Source organism: Schistocerca serialis, chromosome 9 (assembly GCF_023864345.2).
Source record: "Schistocerca serialis cubense isolate TAMUIC-IGC-003099 chromosome 9, iqSchSeri2.2, whole genome shotgun sequence".
NCBI classification, from domain to species: Eukaryota; Metazoa; Arthropoda; class Insecta; order Orthoptera; family Acrididae; genus Schistocerca; species Schistocerca serialis.
The window spans coordinates 347553130-347573816 of NC_064646.1; the positions used below are offsets into that span (position 1 = coordinate 347553130).

Genomic DNA, 20687 nt, shown 5'->3' on the forward strand with positions numbered 1-20687 from the left:
TAAAGTACTGGCTTCAATAAATATTTGTGGACTGTTGAGTCCATCAAAGACAGTACCTGTCAGTCGCCTCCAGACAAGCGCCAGGCCTGGCGGCTGCCAGCGCCAGTAGAGCTGCATCTCCCTCGGCAGCGAGGGCGTGCAGCAGCGTCCTGCCACCAGAGTCGGCTCGGTTCACATCTCCGTCTGCCCCCAGTAGTTCCAGCAATGGATCTACGGGGGAGATAGGGCGTAGAGGGCTGGCGTTGCCATCTACGGATATCTGCATTGTGAAACAAAAGAATCACTTCAGCTGACCTATCAAATTCTCCTACGTGGAAAATATCGCTACCTATTCTTGTATAGGTATAACAGCCCTGGCAGTCAGTAGCTTTTTACTTGGGGTGACGATGGCAGAGAGAGCTGTTGGAAACTGAAGTACTTTATTCAAAATTACATGGCTTGAAGACTGAGAAGTTTTACTCAGACATGACACCATTAATGACTCCAGGGACGAATCGTCAGGACTGACAGCATACCAAAACTAATAACAGTAGTTCAGGTACACACACCGACACCACAAGAAGTAGATAAAGGGAGTATATTTGTGGACCGGGTGTGTAAATAAGTATGTAATGGAAGACAAAAAATATAATAATCATAGTGGACTGGAATGTTGTGGTAAGAGAAGGAATGGCAAAGAGAGTTATAGAAAAATATGGGTTCAGTGTTAAGGATGACAGAGAAGGAACTCTATAGGTTCTGCAGTAAAGTTTAGCTATTAATAATAAACACACTACTCAACAATCACAAGAGGAGGAGGTGTACTTGGAAAAGTCCTATACACACAGAAAGACGCCAGATGTATTATATCATAGTGAGACAGAAATTCCAAAACCAGATGTTCGATTGTATGGCATATCCGTAAGCAGATATAATCTCAGCTCAAAAGTTAAAAATTATGGGGAGAAGACTAAAATTTAATAATGTGGTCAGGAAGAATAACTGTGCCAGTAAGTGAGATAATGAAGTACTGAGGAAGATAACGTGTGTTTCAAATTCTCTGAGGCTGTAAATATTATGATAATGAAAACTTATGAATCCTTATTAGCAGTTCAGTTGAAGAGAAACTGTCTTCCTAAAAAGGTCAGTCACAGGAGTTGGGCAGATGAATATGGGCACAAGGAAACTAACTGCAAAGAAACCTTGAGTAATAGAAGAAATAATTCAACTGCTCCATGAAGGAAAGAGATACAAAAATGTCAAGAAAAGGAAGGTATACAGCAGTGTCAGTCACTTAGGAATTAAATTCACACTAAATGCATGGTATCTCAAACAAAATGGTTATTATATGAATGTAATAGAGGGAAACATTCCACGTGGGAAAAATATATCTAAAAACAAAGATTCTGTAACTTACCAAACGAAAGTGTTGGTACGTTGATAGAGACAATAACAAACATGTTATTGTCTCTATCAACGTACCAACGCTTTCATTTGGTAAGTTACAGAATCTTTGTTTTTAGATATAAAATGGTTATTATAGATATAGAAAGTAAGCAAAATGGAAACTGTTGTTGGTAGAACAGATTCAGTATGCAGAAAATTCAAAATAACTTCTGGTGAAATTAAAATCAAAGTTATCGACATTAAGAGTGCAAAAGGAATTCCAGTGTTAAACATAGAGGAGAGAGGAAATAGGTGGATAGAGTAAACTGTGGACTGTACGAAGAAGAGGAAATGTCTGCTGAAATCAACCAGGATGACGGTGAGACAGGGTACCCAGTACTAAAGTTACAGCCCTGACAGAACTTTGGAAGGCTTGTAATCACACAAGGCAGAACAGAGAGAGGACTTTCCTTTGGAATTCCTAAATTTGTTGAGTCAACTGTCAACGAAATTATTATTTAGGTTAATGCATAGGTTCTATGAACTGGACACATACAATATGTACAAAAATCAAGGAGGAGCAATAAGAATGGAAGAACAATGAAAAATTGCTCAGATTAAAAGAAAGAGTGTAAGAGGGGGATACAGTCTTTCTCATTTACTGTTCAAACTGTACATTGAAGAAGCAATGGTGGAATTAAAAGAAAGGTTCCAAACTGAGATTAAAGTTCAGGGTGAAAGGCCTGTCAATGATTTACTGATAACATTCCTCTCCTCAATGAATTATAGAAGAATACAATACCTGTTGCATTGAATGAAGCCTACTGAACGCAGAGCAAGGATTGACAGTAAACCAAGGAAAGACACAAAATTTACACGACAAAACCATGAAGATACCAGCTAAAGGTAAAGGTAAGGGCACAGGTAAATTCTGTGGCACAAGCCTGTGACGGGGCTATTGCACTGGCTGCAGAAGGAGTGCAGGCCTCCTTCACTTAAGCACTAGGAGGGGGAGAGCAGCAAGCACATCACCCCAGTTCCCTTTCACCCTTGGGAAGGATCCGTGACATTCATGTGACAGCAGGCTTAATGGAGCTGGTGCCACCCTGGAAGGATAGGAACAAGGAAAATTTCCCCACCCTTCCACAACTCGGGATTGAACCGGAGACATCCATAGCCAGGATCTCGTGCTCTTCACACAAGCACATGAAGACACCAATTAATACTTATCTGTGTTACAGCCTTATAGTCATAAATTTTGTTTTCTCAATTTACAACTAACAAAAAGCATGAAATCAAGTCTGCATATTAGAACAAGGTGAAAATTTCTCAACTTAATGCTGGGGTGGTATTGATATCAATTAAATTCTGTTTTAGTTAAAATGTTTTTGTCATAATACATTCAAATGTCAAGCTGACATACAGAACAAGTGAATTGGTTCAAATGGCTCTACTATGGGACTTAACATCTGAGGCCATCAATCCCATAGACTTAGAACTACTTAAACCTAACTAACCTAAGGACATCACACACATCCATGCCCAAGGCAGGATTCGAACCTGTGACCATAAACAAGTGTATTATATATTTTTATACCAGCCATGTTGCACAATTCACTGACATGGACAAACCTGATTACTATGCCTTCTTGTTTTCCTTTGAAAGTTTATCACTAATAAACATTCATGTACAGCTGGTGTAGTCCTATTGGGAGCCTGTTCCTGATATCCAGTAGTGGGCCAACAATGTTGAGGTGAATGTGTGTGAACCAGTGTTGTGTGGGTGAAGGTGGCCACAGGGGGGTGAACATGCTACCCGACCTTGGTGTGTTGGCATGGAACACAGGATGGGGCCCAGTTGCTGCAGTCACACTGAATGCCCAGCCAGATAAAGTACTGTTTCATGAGGATGGCAGAAGTATGGATACCTGGATGAGTGAGGCCATGGACACAGTCAAATGCCAGTTTTCAGAAGGTGTGTGTGTGGGGTGGGGGATATCACATCAGATCTTATGGTCAGAGTCTGCTGTGGATCTTAGCTGGAGGTTGAGGCCACAGTTAGCATTCTGAAGGGTGTGGGCTAGGTCCACATCCCCCTCTTGAGCAGCAGCTAGGACACTGTCACCTATGGCTTGCGCGATGGTGCATGAACGGCTGAGGCAACCTGCCATAAGGTTGTTGATGCCAGCAATATGCCGGACATCAGTAGTGAATTGTGCAATCTACTCCTGTAGCATAAGCTGTCACTGTGAGATCTGGTTTATGTATTTTTTGCAAAAACAAGAGGAGGGGGGCAGTAGTTTGTGAAGATTATAAAGATGCTTACCTCAACTGAAGATCACAAATAGCAGATGGCTTCATGAACTATGAGCAGCTCACGGTCATATGCGCAAGGCATGGCTGGAGGTGCGAGCAGGATGCGTTCGACTGACCCAATGGGGACAGATTTTGGAATAATAATAAAAAAGAAAAACCAGCATGTTTAGGTAATGAGACTCTGCACTTTGGTTCAGAGTGGACCATCAGTGAAGGAACGATTTAGGTTCCTTTCTATGTTCCTAAGGGGCATCACTAAGGAAGGTAACAATAAATAATTGGGCATGCTGGAAGAAGTGCACAAACCGATTCAAAGATGATATTCCTAAAAGCTAACAACTACAGCAGAATTTAATGAGTTACTGCCTCTTAATCTAGGAGGGCACTTGTTTGTAGTCGAGTCTTTGGATAGGGAGGACCATTAACGGCTTACAGCCTTTGTTCAGCATCATCTGGCAGCATGGGAAAATCCACTTCAGTGGCAGGATTGGCAGCAAAGGGGTGCCAAAATGGTGAGGTACGGAATAGTAATAAACCCACCTGATCCTCTTGGTGCACACTGCACTTCAGTTCACTATTTACACTGCACGCAGTATTTCAGGTGCTGATACCAGGGGGACAAACCAGGCATCCAGCATCAGGCTTTGTACATCCGCAATCAAGGGAAGCACCTCAGGGGAAAACAGTTCAGGAAGGTGGTGCAGAAAATGTGGTAACACTCCTATTGTTAAGTGAACTGTGACTAAACACAGGCACTGGATGAGGAGTAAGACTTCTGCTGTTTGTGTGTACCATGGCAAAGAGTGGAACATGACGACGCGAGCCACATTGCTTTGCATGGGCGAGCTGCTAGAGGCCTCCCGGGAGATGATTCTCATCAAAGGGGAAAAAGAGATTGCCTGAGTGATGGTTAGGTGGCCATTGCATCCAGAAAGCATGGCCATCTAAGCTCTACCTCCAGCAGAAGTGACCGGCGAGCATGTTGGGAGGGATGTGGTGATACCTCAGCTGGCAGGTGCTTCACTGATCGCTGGTTTTCAGTCTGCGCAGGCCACTGTCTGTTGCTACAGGTGGAGGTGATGGAAGGAGTAGCCACAAGGAGAAATGATCGCCTAAGAGAAATCGGAGCTTGAACAGAAAGATCTAAGTGCGTGTTTTTCAAGTACACTGTTTGAAAGTGTAATAGTAGAGAAAGCACGTGAAAATAGTTCAACGAACCATCTGCCAGGAACTTGATTGTGAACTGCAGAGCAGTCATGCAGATGTAGATGCAGACATAGTTGTATACATATCCATGATAATGTGTTGGAAATGAGATACCAGAAAGTTTAGAAACTACAAATTTCTGGAATATTCTCCATTCTCACACTACATCTGGTGTGCTCCAACTTCCACTTGTCCTATATCTCAAGAGATTTGTGGCTGAAAACAGGTTTTGAGTCCAAAGAAGACATTGTAGCAGCAGCAGATGAGTACCTTGCAGAGTTTCCACAATGACTCTTCAAGGATGGTATTTACAAACTAGAAAAATATTCATTCCTACCTTGTGTACAACAATTTTTATTTTAAATAAATGAAAAAATTCTTAGCTATAAAATGTAGACTACTGGATGTATGCAACTGGTATCTCCACTGTTGCTGACCTGACTAGAAAGTGCTACATCTTCCGTGCTATCTATGATAGCTAAGGTACTAATGTCTAAGGCTGTTGATAAGGCCGCATCACTATGGACTTGCTCCTCTGTAGGCACCCTGGCCCCTGCATCTGCCAGGAGCCTCAGCACCCTGTTGTCCTTCGGCAGTGGCAGCGTCCTCCATGCATTTGCTGTTGTGTAGTCTCCGTCATCAACCTGAATGTGCAAGAAGTACACAATAAGTGATTTATCCAATGGAAGAAGCTGCAGAAATCATTTTTAATAGTAAATAAATACTTTGTGCTACTCTCAACCAAGAACATTCCATTTGATATGATGCAACTTGGTGATTTGTGACTCAGTATTTTTTAATCAGGCAACTTCTCCTTGGCATCTCTGGAGCAGAACCCCTTACACACAGCAGGAAAGAGGGAAGTGGTCACCAGGAATCAAAAGTGAGATCTCTGCATTAGTAGCCAATGAAATCAGAGATTATTACTGGTGTGTGTAGTAGTCTGCGAGTTTTGCTAAATGGGCAGTGAAATAACTAATCATGGTCACAGTAGACAGAACGTAAAATACAGGCTGGTTGCAGCAGAAAAGCGTTTCTGAAAAATTGAAATTTTTTGACACAGAATATAAATTTAAGTGTTAGGAAGTCTTTTCTGAAGGCATTTGCTTTCTGAGTAACAGTGTATAGATGTGAAATGTGAGCAATAATCAGTTCAGACAAAAAGAAGTACAAGCTTCTGAAATGAGGTGCTACAGAAGAATGCTGAAAATTAGCTTGGTAGTACTAACTGTACTGGGGAAAATTAAAATTATGGTACAAGTTGACTAAAAGAAGGGATCTCTCGACAGCACACATCTGAGGCACTAAGGAATTGCCAATCTGGTAGTGGACAGTAGTGGAGGGTGTGTGTGTGTGTGTGTGTGTGTGTGTGTGTGGAGTGGTAAATATTTTAGAGGGAAATCAAGGCTTGAATACAACAAACAAATTCAAATAAACATAGGTTACAACAGCTACGTAGTGGTAAGATGCCTGTACAGGATAGATTAGTGCAGAGAGCTACATCAAATGAATATTTACAATGAAGACCAAAGTAACAACACATCTCATAAAATGACTTTGACTGGTTGGATGCAGCTTGCTACAATTTCCTGTCTTCATCTCAGAGTACCATTCACACCCAACATTCTCCATTATTTGTAAGATTTACTCCCCTGTATTGCTTTCCCTCTAAAGCTCCATTCTGGAACCATGGGAATCGTTCCATGACATCTTAATACATCTCCTGTCACTCCATCCCTTCTTCTAGCCAGTATTATTCACATATTCCTTCCCTTGCAATTCAGTGGAGATCCTGCTGATTTCTTATCATATCAAGCCACTTAATTTTCAGCACTCTTCTGTAACACCAACTCTGTTCTTTCCTGTACTCCCACAATCCCTGATTCATTTCCATACTATACTGTGTTGCAAAGTTACATCCTCAGAGACTTTGTTACCAAATTAAGACTTGTTTGATACTAGTTTACTTCTTTTGGTAAAGAAACTACTCTCTGTCTCTGATATTCTGCTTCTTATGTCTTCATTGCACTGTCTGTCAGGGACTATCTTCCTTTCAAGGTAGCATAAATCCTTTAATTATTCTAATAACTGGCCACCAATTTTGACACTTATTTCATTACTACTGCTCTTCATTTTCATCTTTATTTGTTTTATCCTCAATGTATATTTTGAATTCTATATCCTTTTCATTCCTTTGAACAGATCACGTAATTCTTCCTCACTTTCACAGAGGAAAGTAATTTCACCAGTGAACCTTGACATCGATATCCTTTCAACCTGAATTTTAATCCCACTTCTAAACCCTTCTTTTATTTCCTTCACTGCTTTGACACACAGACTGTACAGCAGAGGAGAAAGTCTGCCAATCCTGCCTCATGCCCTTTTTAATTCAAGCACTTCTCTCCTGGTCTTTCAATCTTAATGTTCTTTTTGGCCCATATAACATGTTGTGTATACATACCTATGCTGTGTGTTTCCCACCTACTCCAATAGCGGAGTGTCATTGCGGTTTTCAGTTTGAGGACTGGATTGATGCAGCTCACCATGCTAGTCTAACTGCATGCTCCTCTTCATAACTGCTGGAATCTACCTCCACTCGAGTGTGTTTACTACACCTCCACTCGAGTGTGTTTACTACCACAAGCCTTAGTGTCCCTTTATTATTTGCCACTTTTTGAAAGTATCTATTCTCCTCATGCCTTATCCATGTTTCACTTCCATGTATGGGTACACTCTAGATAAAAGCTTTTTGGAAATACTTCCTAACACAGAAATTTGATGATAGCAATTTCTTGATATTGTCATTCTACATTTTAAATTCTCTTTACTTTGGCAACCATCAGTTGTTTTTCTGTGCAAACAGCAAAGTTCATCTATTAGTTTTAACCTATCATTTCCTAATCTAATTCCCACAGCATCACTTGATTTAATTCATGACTACTCTCCATTTCTTTGTTTCTCTTTTGTTCAATGTTCATCTTATAACCTCTTTTCTAGATATTATCCATTCCCCTGAACTGATCTTCCAAGTTCTGACAGAATTACAGTTTACCCAGCAAATCACCAAGATTTCATTTTGTCTCCTTGAAATTTAATTTCCTTTCCTAATCTCTCCTTCATTTCCTTTACAGCTTGTTCAATGTACACATTGAATAATAATGGTAATAAGCTACATACTTGTCTCACTCGTCCTCAACTACTGCTCCCTTTCATGTTATTTGAGTCTTACAGCTGCTGTTTAGGCTCTCTCTGCAAGTTGTAGATAATCTTTTGCTCACTGTATTTTAATAATTCTGTCTTCAGAATGTCAAAGAATGTATTCCAGTCAGCAATGTCAAAAGTCTTCTCTACATCTATAAAGACATAAATAGTCATTTGTATTTCTTAAACCTATATTCCAAATTAAGCATCAGTACTGAGTCATAAGTTTCTATATTTCTCCTGAACTCTACATGAGGTCAGCTTCTACCAGTTTTTCCATGTTCCTGTAGATAACTTATGTTTATATTCTGCAGCCATGACTTATTAAATTGACAGCTTGAAAATCGTAAAAGCTTAGACAACACGTGACAAATAACTAATTAAAGTGTTGTTTGTTTGCAAATAATTCTAAATAACAAATACAAATCCTGCAACCATATTTTTTGAGTGTGCCAAAAATAACATACCTCTAACAGACAGTCTTCAACAGGTGCCCCACTGTCAATGAGCCACAGCACGAGCACAGTGTGCGGGTCAAGGCCAGCAGGCAGGGCCTGCACCTGTGCTGCCGGCTGTGGCTGCGGTGGCGGCCACTGTGACCGGACCATGTGCATGGCCAATGACGGGACCTCCTCCACGGGGAGCTGCCGCCCAAACTGGGAGAGCGACACGGCCAGCATGCCGTGACCCGCCGCAGCAGAGCACAAGTACTTCTGCGTGCAGTGCTTCACGTCGAGCAGCCACTCGGCAAAACTGTGGTGGAAGAGCTGTGGTGGGCTCCCGCTGCTGCCACCCTGCGGTCAAAGAGGAGTGTACTGTTAATGACAGCATGGACTCACTTATATTGAACAACACAATTAATCAACAGGTGTTATCGCAAATCACTGCATTTCTCGTATTCAAAAAATACAGGCCATTTGCTCATATTTAATCGTTGGTGCTAAGTTTGTCATGGAGCAGTTCTCCTGGAAGTAAATCTTTTGTGCCATTACAGTCTAAGCCTCCTAGATGCTGTGACTGAATAGGGTCCAAGTAAATCTCCAACAGATGGCCTCTATGGACTCGGGGTAGTGTAATCTCCAACAGATGGCCTCTATGGACTCGGGGTAGTGTCACGTCCTCAAATCCCACATGCAAGGTGAGTAACCTACTTCACTTCTGAAATTTTTTTAATACACTACATATGTTCTTAATCTATTCTCAGTTTGACGAACAGTCACTACAGCCTTATATCATAGGCAACAGGGTGTTACTGTAATCTAATTAACCACCACCATTTACGTATCAAACACATTTTTTCAGATGAAATTATGTGGCTTTATGATTCCATAACAGTAATTCAAGTTGAGTTCTGCTGCTTGTTATCTATTCTCCTTAAGTACATATACCCTCAGCTAATTCTTCATTACGGAAAATCAGTGCATATCTAAAACACATGTACAAATTAATAAAGCTACACTACTAAATATATACTACTATACAAGGGCGATGTACTTGAGGACAATATTATGGAAATGGAAGAGGATGTAGATGAAGACGAAATGGGAGATAAGATACTGCGTGAAGAGTTTGACAGAGCACTGAAAAACCTGAGTCGAAACAAGGCCCCGGGAGTAGGCAACATTCCATTAGAACTACTGATGACCTTAGGAGAGCCAGTCCTGACAAAACTCTACCATCTGGTGAGCAAGATGTATGAGACAGGCGAAATACCCTCGGACTTCAAGAAGAATATAATAATTCCAATCCCAAAGAAAGCAGGTGTTGACAGATGTGAAAATTACCGAACTATCAGTTTAATAAGTCACAGCTGCAAAATACTAACGCGAATTCTTTACAGACGAATGGAAAAACTGGTAGAAGCGGACCTCGGGGAAGATCAGTTTGGATTCCGTAGAAATGTTGGAACACGTGAGGCAATACTAACCTTACGACTTATCTTAGAAGAAAGATTAAGGAAAGGCAAACCTACGTTTCTAGCATTTGTAGACTTAGAGAAAGCTTTTGACAATGTTAACTGGAATACTCTCTTTCAAATTCTGAAGGTGGCAGGTATAAAATACAGGGAGCGAAAGGCTATTTACAATTTGTACAGAAATCAGATGGCAGTTATAAGAGTCGAGGGGCATGAAAGGGAAGCAGTGGTTGGGGAAGGAGTGAGACAGGGTTGTAGCCTCTCCCCGATGTTATTCAATTTGTATATTGAGCAAGCAGTAAAGGAAACAAAAGAAAAATTCGGAGTAGGTATTAAAATTCATGGAGAAGAAGTAAAAACTTTGAGGTTCGCCGATGACATTGTAATTCTGTCAGAGACAGCAAAGGACTTGGAAGAGCAGTTGAACGGAATGGACAGTGTCTTGAAAGGAGGATATAAGATGAACATCAACAAAAGCAAAACGAGGATAATGGAATGTAGTCAAATTAAATCGGGTGATGCTGAGGGAATTAGATTAGGAAATGAGACACTTAAAGTAGTAAAGGAGTTTTGCTATTTAGGGTGTAAAATAACTGATGATGGTCGAAGTAGAGAGGATATAAAATGTAGACTGGCAATGGCAAGGAAATCGTTTCTGAAGAAGAGAAATTTGTTAACATCAAGTATAGATTTAAGTGTCAGGAAGTCGTTTCTGAAAGTATTTGTATGGAGTGTAGCCATGTATGGAAGTGAAACATGGATGATAACTAGTTTGGACAAGAAGAGAACAGAAGCTTTCGAAATGTGGTGCTACAGAAGAATGCTGAAGATAAGGTGGGTAGATCACGTAACTAATGAGGAGGTATTGAATAGGATTGGGGAGGAGAGAAGTTTGTGGCACAACTTGACTAGAAGAAGGGATCGGTTGGTAGGACATGTTTTGAGGCATCAAGGGATCACAAATCTAGCATTGGAGGGCAGCATGGTGGGTAAAAATCGTAGAGGGAGACCGAGAGATGAATACACTAAGCAGATTCAGAAGGATGTAGGTTGCAGTAGGTACTGGGAGATGAAGAAGCTTGCACAGGATAGAGTAGCATGGAGAGCTGCATCAAACCAGTCTCAGGACTGAAGACCACAACAACAAGAACTAAATATTTTATGAGAGGCACAAATTAAATGGGCTTCAGCATTTTTTCTACTACACCTGATCTACGAACACTTTCAATTCCACTGTACATCATTCACAATTAATCAACTATCTCCTAGCTTGTCGAAGTATTTTATTATTAACAGAAGCATAAAATTCTGATTAGTCTTTATTCAATAAAACAAAAGAATATCAGATAAATCTAGTATGTACTTCAAGACATCGTCTCTTTTTTTTTTTTTTTTTGACCCTTCATCATAATTATCTACATCTACATCTACACTCTGCAAACCACTGTGATGTGAATGGCAGAGAGTACATCCCATTGTACCAGGGTTTCTCCCTGTTCCATTCATGTAAGATGTGCAGGAAGAGTGATTGTTTGAATGCCTCTGTCCATTCAGTAATTATTGTAATCTTATCCTCTTGATCCTTATGTGAGTAATATATAAGGGATTGTAGTATATTCCTACAGTAATAATTTAAAGCTGGTTCTTGAAACTTTGCTAATACATTTCCTCAGGATAGTTTACACCTATCTTCAAGAGTCTTCCAGTTCAATACCTTCAGTATCCCTGTGACACTTTCCCACAGATTAAGCAAACCTGTGGCCATTCATTCTGCCCTTCTCTGCTTATGTTCAGTATTCCTTTGTTAGTCCTATCAGGTACAGATCCCACACACTTGAGCAATATTCTAGAACTGGACGCACAAGTGATTTGTAAGCACTCTCCTTTGTAGATTGATTACACTTACCCAGTATTCTATCAATAAACTGAAGTCCACCGCGTGCTTTACCCATGACTGAACCAGTGTTGACCATTCCATTTCATATCCCTATGAATTGTTATACCCAGGTATTTTGTATGTGTTCTAGAGTGACTCATTGATATTATAGTTATAGGATAGTACATTTTTTTGATGTGTGAAGCACACAATTTTACATTTCTGAACATTTAGAGCAAGTTGCCAATCTCTGCGCCACACTGAAATCTTATTAAAATCTGACTGAATACTTATGATGTTTCTTTCAGATAGAATTCATTATAGATAACTGCATCATCTGCAAAAAATAAACTGGTTTTACTGTTAATACTGTCTGCAAAACCATTAATACGCAACATGAACAGCAAGGGTTCTAACAGACTTCCCTGGGACACACCCACAGTTACTTCAATGTCTGATGATGACTCTCCATCCTAAGTAACATGATGTGTCCTCCCTACCAAAAAGTCCTCAACCCAGTCACAAATTTCACTTGATACCCCCAGATGTTGAACTTTTGACAATAAATGCAGGTGTGACACTGAGTCAACTTGCTTTCCAGAAATTGAGAAATACTGCATCTACCTGGTTGACGTGATCGAAAGTTTTCAGTACGTTGTATGAGGAAACTGCAAGTTAGGTTTCACAAATCCATGCTGGTTGGTATTGAGGAGGCCTTCTGTTCAAGAGATCTCATTGTGTTTGGGGTCAGAGTAGGTTCCAAAATCTTACAACAAATCGACGTATAGGATACTGAACAGTAGTTTTGTGTCTGTCTGTCTATCTATAGCCCTACGCTAATGTTTATGGCACAATTTTAAGTTACTATGGAGATTAGGTGCTGCTCCAACTGTGGCAATGGACTGCCCACACAAGCATACTTGCAAGACAAACCTTTGATCTACATAAACTACAACAGATATGCTTCTCTGTATGACACAAAGTATACAGGAATACACTGTGGCAATGTATATCCACAACCTTTCATCAAATGACCACCTCATCCACTTCCTCATCTTCCCTAAGACATCACTGTAGATAAACCCAGGGAAAACACACTAAGTGATGGTCTGGTTTACTCATATGTTGACCAGACTAAATATCTGTTTATACTTTTGATCAGATGCCTGAACACCTGTTGGCTCCAGTTGGGCTACAATTTTCTTTGGCAGCTAAGATAGTATTGGAGGTAATTGGTGTACACTACTCAGAACTCTTGAGTTGCTCATCAGTTCACAGGGCCTACTGAGCAGCTTTAGGTGGCAGTTCAGAATGAAGTTTCACGATGCAGCATCATTTGTGGATTGTTTATGCAGTCACAAAAATCATTGCTTAGAATCAATAGTTGTTCAACAGAATCAAAACAACCAATGAAAAATTGTTGCTTCCCCATTTGCGAAGTGTGTGCTGAAATATTTTTTTATTTTATTTTATTTTATTTTATTTTTTTTTTTTTTTTTTTTTTTGCAAAAGGATCTTAAGCATCATCTCAAACTCATGAGGATGTGTGCCTACAGTAATGAGTGGAGGAAAGTTTACACAATGATTTTGATACTTTAAAAGGAACTTTTAAAATGCTGGTGATGTGATGATTTGCAGAGTGACTGCCCCCAGGTATGTAGACCACTGGAATCTTATAACTAGTGGGCCACAAACTGGGACTGATCCACAATTGATGCCCTGGTTGAAAAAGTTATTTGTGTTGGATGCACCATTGTTTACACAATTGACACTGAGAAGATCAAATAACAAAACTGTGTGCAAGGTGCATACTGAAAATGCTTATCGAACAACACAAAAACAGAAAAGAATATCAAACAGCTGAGTATTTTTTACTGTTGTCAACAAGATGGAGATGATTTGTTTTCTGGCATGGTTATGAGTGACAAGACACTAGTATCTTATATAAATGCAGAATAACAATGACATCCAATGCAGAGGTGCCATTCAACTTCACCAGAACCAAAAGAATTCAGGCAATCTCATTATTGAGTTTTAAAATGTTGGCTACCATTTTCTACGATGAAAAGTGTGTTCTTTCCTTGACTTCATGGAATTTGGGTCAACTATTACAGCTGATGTGTACTGTGAAACACTCAGCAAACTAAGATGTACCATTTAAAACTGAAAGTCTAGACAACATTCAGCATTTCTGTTAGGAGCTTTTCAATCGTTTGCTCTATAGTTCCAACCACACACCCAGTGACTCTTGCCTCTCAAATAAATTTTCACTCTATGGAGTAGTGCACACGGACCTGAAACTTCCCGGCAGGTGAAAACTGCGAGCCTACCCAGAACAACATCTGGATATATCCATCAGCAGAGCATTTCCGAACACGAAAGATGAAGGTTCAAAGTTTGAGTCCCTGTCTGGTACACAATTTTGATCTGGTAGGAAGTTTCACTATTATTTCATTTTGCATTTGAAACAACAGGTTGTTCAAAGAACACAAGACTCATAGTCAGTTGGTTTAATTAATTTGCAGAGTTCTTCCTTGCAGATGAACTGAAGGTGTTAGTGTGACTCACAAAAAGGTGCTTGGAAGTGGATGGCAATTACGTGGGAAAGAGGATTACATTTTCAGGGAAAAACTGCCAATAAAACCTTTTCTAATGAATACAGAGTGAACATCAATAAAACTGACAAACTACAAGGATGGGTTTCCAACTGGAAATGGAAGAAAAAGGTCCTACGAACATATGTCTGGAAACAGACGGTGTATGTGGAACGACAACAAATTGTCTTGGAAGACAAAACAGAACTGCACTGCAGTCATGTCACAACAGATGTCCAAAGTGGCCTCCACCAGATGCAGTGCATTCAGTTGTCATGCATGATACACAATCATACTTTGGCTTACACCATGTTGGCAGGCCACTTGCACTAAGCTTGTACTAGGGTTTTTCTCAGTATCGTGTAGAACAAGGTCTTTCAATCTGATGTACGCACAGTCTGCCACCTTCCTATACATTCATCTGTCTGAAAGGACCCCTGATCACACAAATGTTCAAAAAAAGACTTGAAATATTGCGTGATGTATTAGGTGTCTTTGGGTGGTTTTGTTTTGTTATAGCCATGCTGCCTATCCATCTGCTTGGCGGTACACAAACACCATCTCAACTTGTTCCCAACATGAGTACCAGACCATTATGCTGCTTACAGTATGCCACGTCAATCACAAAGCCTGCAACACACATGGAGCACACATCACATGGTCAGAGGAACTTTCATTCATCAGCACCGTCTACTGTGCTAACAATGCATTTGCAGGCATACGTTTTTCCTCCATTTTCTGTTATGAATCTGTTCCTGCAGTTTGTCGGTTTTATTAATGTTCACCTTGTATTTTTACTATGGTAGAACAGCTCTTACCTTTTGAATACACCTCATATGTTTACGAACACAGACTCTTTCCCAAACATGCCAATGGCGTAATTAATGTGGCTCATAGTGCACTTTAGGAACAGAACCTGGTTTGTGGACTCTTTATTTTTCACAGCAGCTACAGAAATTATTATTCCTTTTTATAATGAGCAAATTGCCTTTCTTCTCAAAACTTCTCCACATTGTACAGGGTAATTCAAGAAGAATACCGAAACTTTGAAAATCTGTATTTAACCAAATAAACATGATGGGACCTTGGGTAATTAATCAATGTGAAAAGTGCTTGAAGTTTTTTTTTTCATTAGAACACAAGTTCCTTAATGTTCAATATGACTGCCTTTAGACCCTCGAGCGACATCCCCCTGATACTCGAACTCATTCCACACTCTGTAGCATCTCCGGCATAACAGTTTGGATAGCTACAGTTGTTCCTTCTTTTAGTTTCTCAGTGTTAGCTGGTAGATGTAGTTGAAACACCATATATTTAACATACCCTCATAGAAAAAAATTACAGAGGCTGAGGTCATGGTTTATTGGAGGCCAGTGATAAAGGGCTGTCATGAGCTGCCTAGCAGCCAGTCCATTGCCATGTATATCTTTCATTCAAATAGGCACGGTCAGATAAGTGCCAATGAGGTGGGGGCCCATCCTGCTGGAATATGAGTGGACATACCACTTCTTCAAGTTGAGGGGACAGCCAATACTGCAACATAACCAGATAGGTTTGCCCAATTACAGTTGCACCTTTGAAGAAAAAGGGAACAAAAACTTTATTGGCTGAAATGGCACAGAAAACATTCACCTTAGGTGAATCACTTTCATGTTGAAATTTTTCCCAAAGATTTTCAGTGCCCCATATATGGACACTGTGCAGATTCACTTTCCATGTTATGTGAAATGTTGCTTCAGCGCTAAAACTAGCTTTGAAATAAACCAGTCATCTGTTCCCATTTTCTCAAAGACAGACTAGCAGAACTCTATTCTTTTCATCTTATCACCTTTGTAAAGTACTTGAACCAATTGCGGATGATAAGGTTTCATTACTAACCTTTTCCTTAGGACTCAGCAAATGGACAGATGCAGAATTTGCAGCTCTATGCTAGCTCGGTGGGTTGATTTTCTTGGACTGCAAGCCAATGCTTCCTGAATGCAGCCAACTTTTACTTCACTCATGCATGGCTGTTCGGAACTTTCTTTGGTTGATTGGTTAGTTGATTTGGAGGAGAAACCAAACAGTGAGGTCATTGGTTCCATCAGATTAGGGAAGGATGGGGAAGGAAATCGACCATGTCCTTTCAAAGAAACCATCCTGGCAATTGCCTGAAGTGATTTAGGAAATCACAGAAAAACTATATCAGGATGGCCAGATGCGGGTTTGAATCGTCATCCTCCTGAATGTGAGTCTAGTGTGCTAACCACTGCACCATCTCACTCATTCACCCTTACTTTGTGAACTGTTTATATCAAAGTACATTTGCTGTACTCAATAACACAAAATGCTTCTTGATGAGTCATCCCCATCATTGTACTGACAATGGAAATGAAGGTTACATGTTCAACAGCGCTCCTAGTGACCAAATGAAACTTCAGAGATTCCTTCAATCAGCAACAGAAAGAGTGTAGCTCTTTTTTTCTTCTTTGCAGAGTTCTTGATTTTCAAAGTTGTGGTATTCATTTTTGAGCCTTTGATTGTGGCACCATACACAATCATTAAACCGGCTCCAGGGAGGTAGGGTCCCCTTCCTTATTCCTCCACTAGGGAAATTCCTGTATGGCGCATCCACACATTGCGGGGGTGGGCATCCTACACTTCCATTGGCGGGGTGCTATGATGGCTGAGTTCAGGCAGGGACCCAATCCCGTGGGGTATAACATGGAACCCATGCCCAGGGTTACGGGTGAAGAACTTAATGGCAGCGATGGCAGAGAAGAAAAACTTAGGAGTAGCGTAGCTGGCAGATGGGGCAACCCTCCTTTCTGGGGATTAAATGAAAAGGGAACCACTGCCTTGTGGTGGAGGAGAAACTACAAAGGCTAAGGGAGACAACTCCAACAGAAAATTCTTGCGTTAGGCCTAGCAAGCCTGTAGGAAAGTCTTCATATATTGCTTTCAAAACACAGACAAGCCTCAGAATGAACCACTCAGTATTTGACCACACTGCTTCTTCTTTAAGTACTGGTGTGAATGATGGGAGACCTGATGATATTCATCAGTACAAGGAAAGGAAACCAAATGGACTAAAAAATAACCTACATATTGACACTATTAATATATTAACCCTCAATGGAAAAATGGAAGAAATGACAGATGTACTAACAGAGAGAAAGTTAGATATTTTGGGATTAAGCGAAATGAAGTGGAAGGGAAAAGCTGAGAAGAATTTGAGAGGAGGAGGAAAACTGTACTGGAGTGGGAATAACAGGTTTGGAAGAAATGGTGTGGCAGTGATGGTGAATAAGAATGTACAAAGCTGTATTGAAAGTGTGAGATGTATATCAAACAGGATCATAATCTTAAACCTGAGATTACAAAAAGAAACACTAAAAGTTATCCAGATTTATGCACCTCATGCACGATGTAGCAAAGAAAAGAAGATGGACTTTGAAAATGAGTTAGAGAATCATATAGAGAGTGCTAATATGGTGATGGGAGATTTTAATGCACAGGTAGGCAAAGACAGAAAGGGATTTGAGCATGTATTGGGATGTTTTGGATATGGAGGCAGAAATGAAGAAAGGGAAAGACTCCTGGCTTTGTGCCATAGGAATGGAATGAAAATAGCAAACAGCTGGTTTATGAAGAGAGAAAGTCATGTTATCACCAGATACAGATGGAATGGAAGAACCAAGAGTAACTGATTATATTCTAGTAGATAGTGAATGGGGAGAGGAAGTAACAAATGTGAAGGTAATTCCAAGTATGAGTGCAGATGGAGACCATATATTACTGTTGGGACAATGGGAAATGGATCAATGTGTGACAAATAGAAAACACAAGAAAGTGATGAGGATACAGGATTGGGAACTGAAGGAGAGTGAAAGTGCTGAGAAGCATAGAGAATTAATCACACAAAAATTTCCAAAAGAAGTTTTCTGTGATGTAGAAAAAGAATGGAGTTTATTCACAGGCACTTTAGTCAAAGCAGCACAAAAAGTATGTGTTAGAACATCTGGAAAGGAAAAAGTAAGACAGACACGTTGGTGGGATGATATCACAATCCAAGCAGTTAGAAGAAAAAATGGAGCATGAAGAAAGTGGTGGAAAACTAAAAATGACGAGGACCATAAAATATATAGAGAGGAAAAGAATGCGTGCAAAGAAATAGTGTAAACAGCAAAGAAAAAGGCATGGGAAGAGTTTACACACACACACACACACACACACACAAACCACTTGAAGATGTGAAGAGCAATAAGAAAATGTTCTATAAAATGATGAAAAATAAAAGGAAGGCTTCTGAAGATGGAAACAGAGGATGGTACTGTGACTGAACATCCAGGGAATAAAAAAGATCTCTGGAGAGCACATTTTAAGAAACTGTTAAATGCTGAGGAGCGCGTACACAAGGAAACAACAAATAATGCAGAAATTGAGAGAAGTTGGGAAGTAGAATTAGGACAAATTACACAGGAAGAAATAGAAATAGCTGTGAAGAAGATGAATTGGGGGGGGGGGGGGGGGGGGAGCCCCAGGACCTGGTGAAGTATCAGTGGACATGATAAGAGCAACAGGTCCAGTGGGACTGCTGTGGCCGTATAGAGTACTACCAAGTGTGTGCAGAAATAGTACAATACCTGATGATTGGAGAAGAGGAGACATTGTTCCCTTCTTCAAAAAAGGCAATAAAAGACTTTGTAAAAACTACAGAGGAATAACCCTTATGAGTCATACAGCCAAGATTTTTTTTTAACTTACTAAATCGAATAAGTGAAAAGAGAGAGAAAGAGCCGAGTGAAGAACAGCATGGGTTTAGGAAAGGAAAAAGCACGATTGACCTGATATTTTCTACCTGTCCACTGTTGGAGCATAACAAAAGGGTTTTTATAGACCTAGAAAAGGGAAAGACTCTGGGAAGAAATGAAGAAGATAGATACAGAAGATGGATGCATAGGACACAATTGTAGAATTAGAATACCATTGGCGAACTCTGAATACTTCAAAATAAGACAAGGACTTAAGCAAGGAAGTATCCTATCTCCTGCACTTTTTAATATTGTGGTGGAGGGAATGAATAGGACAGTTAAAGATATAGTAAAAGAAAAAGCAAAAAGATTATTTTTGCAGATGATGTGGTAATATGGGGTGATAAAGAGGTAGATGTACAGTTACAACGTGGTGCGTGGAAGGAAATAATGAAAAGGCATCAATTAAAAATAAATAAAGATAAGAGTGAAGTAATGGTATTTGGAAGAGACAAAGGGATCAATGGAAATATTACTGTGGATGGAGAACCCCTAAAAGTGGTGGACAGTTTCACTTACTTAGGGAGTGAAATATCTAGTGATGGAAGAATAACCAACAAAATTAATAGGAGGTACAGAAGGGAGGCAATTTCTACCAAACAATAAAACACCTGATTTGAAATAAGGAAGTTTCAGAAAAAGCAAAACTCCTTATGTATAAGAGTTATTACTTCCCTATTGTCACCTGTGGAGGAGAAACATGGACAATGACAAAAAGGGACTGGAGCAGACTGCAATCAGGGGAAATGAAATTTCTCAAAGCAGTTAAGGTAAAAACAAGAATGAGAGTAGTAAGGAATGTAAATATTAGAAAAGGCCTTAAACAAGAAAGTATGAGAGAAGAAATTGAAAAAGAGAGATTAAGCTGGTATGGGCATGTTAAGAAGATGTGTGGGCAGAGACTCCCCAAAATTATGGGAGAACTAAAGATGGATGGAAAAAGACATACAGGGTACCCAAGAACATGGTGAAATATGGGAGTGAGAATATCTGTTGAAAGGAGAGGTGTGACCTGGCAACAAGTGGAGGAAGATAAGTGGTGGGAGGACCGAGCCAAATGGAGAGGACTCATCAGCACCCAGCAGAGAGAAAGAGAGAGAGAGAGAGAGAGAGAGAGAGAGAGAGAGAGAGAGAGAGAGAGAGAGAGAGTGTGTGTGTTTTAGTTATCCCTATTGCCCAAAACCTCGAAAACATTACTAGTTTTGTTTATAACTGTGCCGCTCACTTAACCAAATAGTGATTGCTCTCATTATTTGCATTTCACACCAGTGACTAATTCATCAAATTATTATTTGTTGATATTAAATGCCCTTAATCTCAGCCCATCACAGATTTAGTTTTAAGTAATTGCAATTGAAAGCCTCTGTTATCCATGCACACCTCAATAAATTTCTATCAGACATCTAACAAGCTTCTTTATT

At 40.0% G+C, this 20687-nt stretch overlaps 1 protein-coding gene across 1 annotated transcript in view; it reads right to left on the bottom strand.

Annotated features, from left to right (window-relative positions):
- The window catches only part of LOC126419875 (ankyrin repeat domain-containing protein 50), a 513285-nt gene that overhangs the window by 110724 nt on the left and 381874 nt on the right, over nt 1-20687 (bottom strand). The window contains exons 8-10 of the mRNA XM_050087125.1: nt 8556-8882; nt 5325-5531; nt 57-259 (exon numbers count right to left, since the gene is read on the bottom strand). Of these exons, the coding sequence (XP_049943082.1) occupies nt 57-259; nt 5325-5531; nt 8556-8882 (737 nt within the window). The remainder of the gene's footprint in view (nt 1-56; nt 260-5324; nt 5532-8555; nt 8883-20687) is intronic.